The 10,000-nt window shown below is 37.1% G+C and overlaps 1 protein-coding gene across 3 annotated transcripts in view; it reads left to right on the top strand.

The window, feature by feature from the left end:
- The window catches only part of LOC136845289 (uncharacterized), a 128,669-nt gene that overhangs the window by 108,145 nt on the left and 10,524 nt on the right, over positions 1 to 10,000 (top strand). For all 3 annotated transcript variants that reach the window (XM_067115466.1, XM_067115467.1, XM_067115465.1), the window contains 6 exons: positions 929 to 1,321; positions 4,637 to 4,762; positions 5,159 to 5,281; positions 5,405 to 5,644; positions 6,201 to 6,434; positions 8,092 to 8,340. In XM_067115466.1, the coding sequence (XP_066971567.1) occupies positions 929 to 1,321; positions 4,637 to 4,762; positions 5,159 to 5,281; positions 5,405 to 5,644; positions 6,201 to 6,434; positions 8,092 to 8,340 (1,365 nt within the window). The remainder of the gene's footprint in view (positions 1 to 928; positions 1,322 to 4,636; positions 4,763 to 5,158; positions 5,282 to 5,404; positions 5,645 to 6,200; positions 6,435 to 8,091; positions 8,341 to 10,000) is intronic.

Below are 10,000 nucleotides of genomic sequence, written 5' to 3'. Positions count from 1 at the left end.
TTTTTCAATCTTTAAAATAGTAAGGCTAACTCATATGAGAGATGGCAAGAAACTGGGCCATTTGAATAAAGGATCAAGTTTTCCTTGGAAATTTGTATTTCTAAGAGATGAAAAAATGAAAGTGGGTAAAGTATTTCCAGGTACTGGTGTGACATACTCGAAAAATCCTGCTGTTTAAGAAGAGATTCTGCAGAATTCCAAAGGGTTTGCTCACTTAGGTAATAAGCAGTTAAAGAAGATAATTCCAAATGGTTTTCTCACTTAAGTAATAAGTAATTAGAGAAGATAATTCCAAAGGGTTTGCTCACTTAGGTAATAAGCAGTTAAAGAAGATAATTCCAAAGGGTTTTCTCACTTAAGTAATAAGTAATTAGAAGATAATTAAAAGAAGATAATTCAAAGGTTTTCAAATTAGAAGATAATTCCAAAGGTTTGCTCACTTAGGTAATAAGCAATTAAAGAAGATAATTCCAAAGGGTTTTCTCACTTAAGTAATAAGTAATTAGAGAAGATAATTCCAAAGGGTTTGCTCACTTAGGTAATAAGCAATTAAAGAAGATAATTCCAAAGGGTTTTCTCACTTAAGTAATAAGTAATTAGAGAAGATAATTCCAAAGGGTTTGCTCACTTAGGTAATAAGCAATTAAAGAAGATAATTCCAAAGGATTTGCTCACTTAGGTAATAAGTAATTAAAGAAGATAATTCCAAGGGGTTTGCTCACTTAGGTAATAAGCAATGAAAGAAGATAATAATGATCTAAAAGAGTACCTTCATAACTGATCGCGTTTTTCTAAATCAGAAAATTATTGAATTGCACATCAATGATAATTTCAATATTGTGCCCTTCAGTTTCAAAAGAAGAAACGTAGTCATTATCACATTTTTATAACAACAGCTTGTCTTACGACGATCAAATTTCCTTTGCAGTTGCACAATGCAGCCAGAGTACTAACTGCACCGCTAGAAACGGGACTTGCAACGCAACCTGCCTTGCAAACCAGACCGAAGCTGCAGTTGCAGGCTTGTGCGCTGAGGCTGGTTGCAAATGCTGCATAAATGCCACTGTTGTTCCTCCAGTTGGTCCTCCCGGTAATGGCAGTTCTGGCAATAATAGTTCTTTCAATAGCAGTGGTAGTTCTTCCGGTACCGGTGGTGGTGGTGGTTCCGGTTTCAACTTCACCAACAATGGGACTGGGACTAATCAGTGTCCACAAACCAACACGTGCCTTGGGGAGTGTAAGATCCGCTCTAACTGCAGTGAGATTCTGGCCAGCGGGACTTGTAATGGAATGGACTGTGTCTGCTGTGCAAGATCTCTGAGTAAGTAACAGGAAGGGCCTTTCTACTTGACGGAATGTGGCTATTTCAACTTGACTAAATGTAGCTCTAGGGAAACAATTAAATGGAATTAGCTCGTAAATCACAGAAACGATGCCAGTCACTTTTCAATTCATAGGGTCCATTTTTATTGTACTTTTCTGCATATACTGTGCTTTTTATTCACTTATACAACTCTGTTCTTTTAAATCTTCAATATAGGTTATTCCATTTGTCTGTTATTCATGAGTCTACCCTACTTACACTGAAGAACTGTATGTGTAGGTAATTCCCAAGTCAACTCAACATACACGAAGAACAGTGCAACGTCTAGGTTATTCACAAGTTACTCAATATACGCTGAAGAGCATGTTGTTCATGAGTCTACTTAACATACATATACGCTGAAGAGCATGTTGTTCATGAGTCTACTTAATATACACAACATACACTGAAGAACACACAAGAACAATCATAGTAGCGTGTAATATTTCTAGGTATTTGCCTAGTAAATAATGCTAAATAAAACAATTCCTAGATTGTTTATGTTAATATATTAATAATGCTCCTTCATTTGTTCTGAACAAGTCAGATAAGCTAGCTTCCACTGAAAGGAATCATCATTTGAGAAATGAACAAAGCTAAAAATAGCAGACAGCACCCCACTGACCTTGCTTCTTCGTCTCTATCTTATCATCAGATAAATCAGCATGTGTTATTTATAGTTAATAAATATGGTAATGCCCACAGTGATCAAACTCTGCAGCCAAGCTCTAGTCAACTCATTTGTCCTACGTTACACCTCGTCAGAGTTGTCACCGAAGTGACCAGTTCATTTTAGCAGTAATTGGCTTCCCCAAGGTCTTTCAAGATCCTGCCACGCCATTGTATGACGTGTGATTGTTCAGTGTTATTTTTAACCCTTTGCTTGTGTTGCAGCTGCAGTATTCATTAGTTTTTACGGAGGTTTTACGTTGCCTTTTTGCAATCGTGTCACATTCGCTGTCAGCAACATTTGCAATTCCGGCTGCCATGTCCTGTAACCATTAAGAAGATCTTGGCATTAGCGGCTTCTTCGAAAGGAATTATGAAGGAATTAGTTTTCTTGTACGTGTTGGGTCATTTCAGTGACCTTTTCCCTTCCTTACAAATTAAGCTACTTTTTCTTATACCTATTACTCAATGTGCAGTTGGAACCTCAGAAGTTCAAGCAGATGCAACGCATTACTACCCTAAAGCAGTTATCTTTGCATTTTATAATTTACCTACATTTTTATGTATTTATTTATAATTTGATATTTTATTTTTATTTTCCAGTAACTGATCCCTTCTTTCTATATTTCCTGTTACCTTCTGTTACGTCCTTTAAAAGTTCTTCATTGGGCGAGTGGGTTCCGTTCTCAGCTAGCACTCTGCTGGCCGCGATTTCGAATCTCCGACCGGCCAGTGAAGAATAAGAGGAATCTATTTCTGGTGATAGAAATTCATTTCTCGCTATAATGTGTTTCGGATTCCACAATAAGCTGTAGGTCCCGTTGCTAGGTAACCAATTGGTTCTTAGCCACGTAAAATAAATCTAATCCTTCGGGCCAGCCCTCTTTAAGAGAGCTGTTAATCAGCTCAGTGGTCTGGCTAAACTAAGATATACTTAACTTTACGTCCTTTAAATATAAACATTAATATTCTTTGGAAGCTTGAATTTCAAGTCAGCGGCCCGTGTGGGCTTGTTCCGTATGAATAGAGTTCATCCTCTGAATAATAATAATAATAATAATAACAATAATAATAATAATAATTCATTACCTATGCTTTCAATGCCTCTCATAACTTGAAACATTTGACAGTTTTGTACATTAACTGCCAAACAACGTAAGTTTTCATTTGTTTTTGCTTCCAACATTCGTTGTAAGATAATGAGCGTTTTGCATGCGACCATCAGTTGTAGTTATTTTTAGTTATGTTCTTGCGACTGTAAAACCTCTGCAGTTTCCTAATGATTATTTCATTCCTTTGTTTTTGTCATACACTACAAGAATTGCTTGCAAGATGGCTTTTGTTTTTATGGATAGGTATTGTTTTTCGTTTTCCAGTTGTTAGCTGTAATAACGGTCATGTTAATTGCTATTCACTTTTTTTTTCTTTGTCCCCAGCCCCTTCTTCCAGGTGGGAGTTTCAATAACAATATGGTTAATGATAATCTTTCTATACAAAATGTAGTGCCTACATATATTCTCTTTTTTCCATTGTGTAACAAAGTCTACGGGTAACGAACTCAATGCTGAACTAGCACTTAAATATTAAACAAGAAAGAGCAGACCCCGTAGGGGGGAGTGCTGTCAGTGCACCTCACGCGTTCCACTGTAGGCATTGTATTACTTAAGGTTCTTTGCAGCGTCCTTTCTGTCCCTAGCTGCAACCCCTTCCATTCCTTTTACTGTACCTCCATTCATATTCTCTTCCTTCCATCTGACTTTCCACCACCCTTAACAATTGTTCCAACATTATTTTTAGAGCTGAATGAGCTCATAGGTCCCAGCGCTTGGCCTTTGGCCTAATTTTTATAATCTAGTTCCAACAAAGAGCAAGTAATGTAATGTGCTCGATAAATTAATAAGTACAGCGCAGTTGCAAAGTAGATTCAGTGTTGATGTCATTTATAAGGGGTGAGATGCCATAATAATAATAATAATAATAATAATAATAATAATTATAATAATAATAATAATAATAATAATAATAATACAGTGGTCACATTTGTCTTCGCATGAGCATACTCGTGCAATAATCAGTAATTTTTGTGTGTTGGGTTTGCAAAAGAGATGATCTTCATTTTGATGTCGAGTAGTTGAATGTGATTGATGACGCAGCAGAATGTAAATTTCGTTGTTCACAAATAACTTTTAAACCACAGATTGAATGTAGGTAGATTAAAGTGAATTGATTGATTAATTAATAAGTAAGTATAAAATTAATAAATGATAGGGAATTCTGATCTTTCACTTGCGTCCCAAACTTCTGTGCAATTGGATATGATACAGTCTTAGGGGTCTTTGTCAGAAACTAATATTTAGCTGCAGAAAGAAGGAGAAAACGACATAAGGAGGAGATGGATAAGAATGAAAAATGCTGATGTAGCATCTTCACTGGCCATCTGAAAGTGTAATAAGTAGCAATAATGATGATTAGCAGTAGAAGAATAGGAAATAGCAAAATAAAGAGAGAATGGATAAGAAGGGAGGGATCATTTTGAAAAAATACTGATATAGCATCTTTATTGACCGTCTGAAAGTACAACAAGCTCTGCCTTTTACTCAACAGACTGTGCAATTCAGGACAACTGCACAAGGAGCAACGGAACTTGCAAAGACAGGTGCGCAAGCGGCGAAACTGAGTTGCAGAACGGCTGTAGAGGAAACGGTTGCACCTGCTGTGTTAAACCACCTGGTGAGTGGTGAGCATTGAGCTGTTGAGTAGGGCCATTTTTAAACAATGAATGAGAAAAGTTCATTTCTTGGAAGAACTTACTTGAGATCTGTATGGCAAGGGGTATCCAGAGTGGTTGATATCAGTCCCTGTAGATGATTGATAGCACAGTCCAAGGGGTAGGTGAATTTCTAAGACCAAAAGACAGTCTTTTAAACACCAGGAGTTGATTTAACTGTTGTGGTCAGGAGTTAACAGAGCACAGTATTGTTAGACTGATTACAGAGGATAATATTGCTAGACTGCTTACAGAGAATTTGTTCCAAAGACAGATAAAAAAAGGAGGAGTTCAAATAGCAATGAATGCCAGAGAAAATTCAATAATTGCATTACCCACCATTCTGTCTCTCCCTGCAGTGTGCACAATACAGAGCAACTGTACTCAGAGCAACGGTATTTGCAGAGCAAGTTGCATCGGTGCGGAATCAGTGCTGGAAGGCGGTTGTAGGGGCGATGGCTGCAAGTGTTGCTTAAATCTAAGTAAGTGTAACAGCAGGTATTACAATAGAGATGGCTCCTGAAGCGTTTCCCATTCATGATTGGTATATGCTAATCTGTATGTCAGTAAGTCCATTTCCTGACAGTCTTCTTCTTTGCCAACAGCCTGTAGAATCGAACAGAACTGCACAGCTTTCAATGGCGCCTGTAAGGCCAGTTGCTCCTCGACAGAGGAAGAGCTTCCCAGAGGATGCACAGGGAACGGTTGCAAATGTTGCGTTGCTAGTGGCTCCTTGTTTTGCCCGAGTTCGGCCAACTGCAAAGGGTTGTGCACGAAGTCAGCTCTCTGCAACGATGTCATCTCCGGCTCGAGTTGCGCTACTCCAGACTGTGTGTGTTGTCGAAGTAAGTCTGTATCTTCTGCAGGATGAGTCTAGGCTCTGAAGGTTCGGTCAAATGTGTAGAGCAAAACTGAGCCAAAAATAAACACAATATTGATAAACATTCCCATTGTCACACTACTCAGAATTATTAAAGGCAAACGGCCATAGCATAGCAGTCATGTTTGCAAGCGGAAGACTCTACTAAAGGAAATGGCGTTACAGAATAGGCCTATGAACAGACGTTATTTTTAGTGATACCAATGATACTAGTGTATTTTCAGTGAGTGTTTTCATCCATGATGAAATTTTGACTTGAAGACAATATTGCCCCAGTTAGTCTAAAGACACACTGTATACTATGTATAGTATATAGTATTTTATGATGCAATCCCCATATACTCTATTAGTAGTAAGGCTACTCTTAATACTTTTGTTTCCTTGTCAAACCCACAAATGGTATGAAGAGGAAAAGGTTGAAAGGGAAACGCAATATACAGTATTAACAATCTGAAATGCAAAAGAGAGGTCCATTTTGAAGTCATTTCTTCACAGTAGTTAACATGTTCTTTATTATGCAGATTGCACGATACAGGATTCATGCAGAAGGAACAACGGAACTTGCAGAGGAACCTGCAGCGCTGGTGAATTCGAGATGATGGACGGCTGCCAGGGAGAGGCCTGTAAATGCTGCGTCAGAGCAGCTACGTGCCCCAGGACATCTACTTGCCCAGGGCTTTGCATAGACAGAAGAAACTGCACGACTCAGTTGCCTGGAGGCACTTGTTCTGGAACTGACTGCACGTGTTGCTTGGGTAAGTACAATGGCAAGACTAATTTGGGTGTATATACTAAGAGATTATGGGAGGAATGCTTACTAAGGGTTTGTCTCATAGGGGGTTAGTGCCAGTGGTACACCTCTCATGGTGCAATGTTGGCATTACATAAGGTTCTTTACAAGTCCTTTAGGCCCCTTGTAATTCCTTTACATTTCTTTTACTATACCTCCATTCATATTATCTTTCTTCCATCAGACTTTCCTCAACCCTCTCCTAACAATTGTTTCATAGTGCAACTGCGAGGTTTTCCTCTTGTTGCTGCTTTAAAATCTTTTTTCTCTCAGTTTCCCTTTCAGCGCTGAGTGACCTCATAGGTCCTAGTGCTTGGCCTTTTGCCTAAATTTTATATTCCATCCCATTCCAAAGGTTCGTTGTGTTTAAGTGTGGCGTCTTTTTATGTGTGCATTTTTTGGATTGTAGAGTAATCTTTTATGGCCCTACAACTGAGTGTTCATCCTGAACTGTAAATTTGTAGTTTTGATGACTAGACAACCTTTAGAATTATGTGTATGATCGTTATAAAGTGCTCTCTATGTCCAAATTATTACATGCTTTGAGGTAGCTACCATGTTAAGGGGGTTGAATGCCGAATGTCTTGATTCTTCATTGCCATTGTCCAGTCCGTGGTCAGCCTGTCTTACCATTGGCTCCTGGATATAAGTATGTGTAAGGATGATACTGCGGACCGAACCTTAGGACAGTAAATAACAATCATCCAGTCAGGGCCTACCATTTAAACCCTCTCGTAAATTGCAGTCATGCATAAATTATGTAAATCAGAAACCCTTAGGTAATGGGTTTCAAGACTTAATGGGCTGATTATACATTATTTCATCGTCTTTCCAACCTGTGTAATTATATAGTTTTTCTCAGTGAAATCTAACCATTGTTATTGTGATGCCAAAAGATTTTCAATGTGTCAGCCAGCCCCAGTGAAATTAAACAGACTACCGTAACAAAGTCACAGAAAAGGGAACATCCTGGATGAGTAACCGTTTCGTGGAGGTCAAGGGTTTGATGTTTAGGGCAAGGTTAGCAATTGCTCATCAAGGTTACGTGGCGCTGAATAATCCTGATGGGTTCCGGCGCTTGGTCTTCAAGACCTAAATTTCATAATCAATCTAGGTTACGTCAAAACTTTTGTCACTAAGTTTAACGTTTGGGCTTAACAACAAAAAGTTCCTCCTGCTCCTTATTCATGCCATCTCGAAATAAAACAGTATTTTTTAAAAGTTTATAACGAGAAATCTCGAATAGACAACTGAGTGGTCGAGTATTCTGGGGGTTTCCCGTTTTTTTACTATAAATTTGATGTTAGGTTCCGTGTTTGTGGTTACTAATTTTTTTAAGTTATAATACTTTAGAGATGTAATGTTATGGACAACATTAATCATACTCAATTTTTTTGAGTTTAAAATCAATACAGCATTGATATTAGTATTAATACTAAGTAACTCAGAGACAGACGCAATATTTTTATACCTTTGAAAAGGAGATTGACCAAAGCAGTAACTATATGAGATGGAAAAATTAAAATAAAACTTGAGTCTCTGGAATATTTTCCCAAACTTTAAACTCTAAAGATTTCCACTAACATGCTAACCCTTTGTTATTCTCTATCTTACACCAACAGACTGTGTGGCTCAACCCAACTGCACCAACAGGAACGGCAAATGCAAACTGCAGTGCTTAGCCAACGAAACAGCCATGGTGAATGGATGCACAGGGGCCAATTGCACTTGTTGCATTCCTAGTAGCAGCCTGGCAACTTGCCCGGCCACACCACAGCCAACTTGCCAGGGCAAGTGCGTGGACCCGGCTGTGTGTCCAACTGTCGTCCAAGGCGACACCTGTTCCTCTAATATGTGTACCTGTTGTCAAGGTAGGCATCATTTTTTTTCATTTCGTGACTTTTGGTCTCAGATTTGGCATCAGGGTTAAAGATCAAATCACTTGGAGGCTCTAGAACTAACTCGGCATGTGATTGCCAGTCACTTGGACCCAGTGATTCCCAACCTTGAACCCATCAAGGAACTACTGAAACAATTTTTTATATCCCAGTGAACCTTTATATAAAGTGCATTTGTATATGTATATATATATATATATATATATATATATATATATATATATATATACATACATACATATATACAGTATATACATATATACAGGGTGTCTAAATAAAATGTATACACACTTCAACAGCAGATATCTCAAATAATTTTTTTTCAGATCTTACCCATAAGAATAGATGATGAGGTCAAGGCTTAGCTTTGAACAAAGGAAATTCATCTTAAAATGCTATTTGATGTATGAAAAGACAGCTGAAGTCCAGAGACTGTTCAAAACAGTCTCAGTCAGATCCACCTACAAGTGTAACTATCTCATGAATCATTAATAAGTTTGAATCTGATGGGACTGTTTAGAGTGTACACAAGAACCATTCTGGAAGACCACAGACATCAACCAGCCCCAGAAAGGAAGAAAGGGTACTGAAAAGTTTTCAGAAAAGTCCAAGAAAATTTTTGCGGCAAGCAAGCCGAGATGTGAGGATTTTGAGAGCACCTAGCCATCGCGTTTTAAGTCGTAATACTCTATTCTTCTGTCTGGATCACCATCATTGATAGCATGGATCAATGTAGGGATACAACTTTTCCATTTCAAGTGCCAGAACTGTTCTTGTGTACATTCTGCACAGTTCCATCGGATTCAAACTTATTAATGATTCGGAAGATAGTTACACACATAGGTGAATCTGACGGAAACTGTTTTGTACTGTCTCTGGACTTCAGCTGTGTTTTCATACTTCCAATAGCATTTTAAGATTAATTTCCTTTGTTCGAAGGTAAGTCGTGACCCCATCGTCTATTCTTATGGGTAAGATCTAAAAAGAAAAAAAAATAGAGTTATCTGCTGTTGAAGTGTATATACATTTTATTGAGACACCCTTGTATGTATGTATATATATATATATATATATATATATATATATATATATATATATATATATATATATATATATATATATATATATTATATATATATATATATATATATATATATATATATATATATATATATATATATATATATATATATATATATATATATATATATATATATACATATATATATATATATATATATATATATATATATATTTACAGTTCTGGATTCAGTAATCATTAATGTCATCTGTATCAAATTACATTCGTCTCTCCGTAAGTAAACCCATTGCAATCAGTATAATAACTTTTAGATGCTTTTATGAATTGAAATTTTAAATTGGTCATCTTTATGACCTGACCTGACCTGTAATATCAAAACATACCTGTATACATTATTGACACATGAGGCCTTCACTAAATCAACAGTGTATTGACATATAATTTTTAAAAAACAGAAAAACGCAATTGGAAATTGGCAACTTTCAGATTGCGATATCTCCAGTAATACACATGCTAGGACATTTTAGTATTGTTAGACAAAGTGTGTCATAACCTAACCTAATGCAGCCCTAACCTAACCTAACCTGATGT

Source organism: Macrobrachium rosenbergii, chromosome 13 (genome assembly GCF_040412425.1).
Source record: "Macrobrachium rosenbergii isolate ZJJX-2024 chromosome 13, ASM4041242v1, whole genome shotgun sequence".
Taxonomy (NCBI): Eukaryota; Metazoa; Arthropoda; class Malacostraca; order Decapoda; family Palaemonidae; genus Macrobrachium; species Macrobrachium rosenbergii.
Note: the sequence above shows the minus strand (reverse complement) of the source record. Positions and strands in the feature narration are given on the sequence as shown.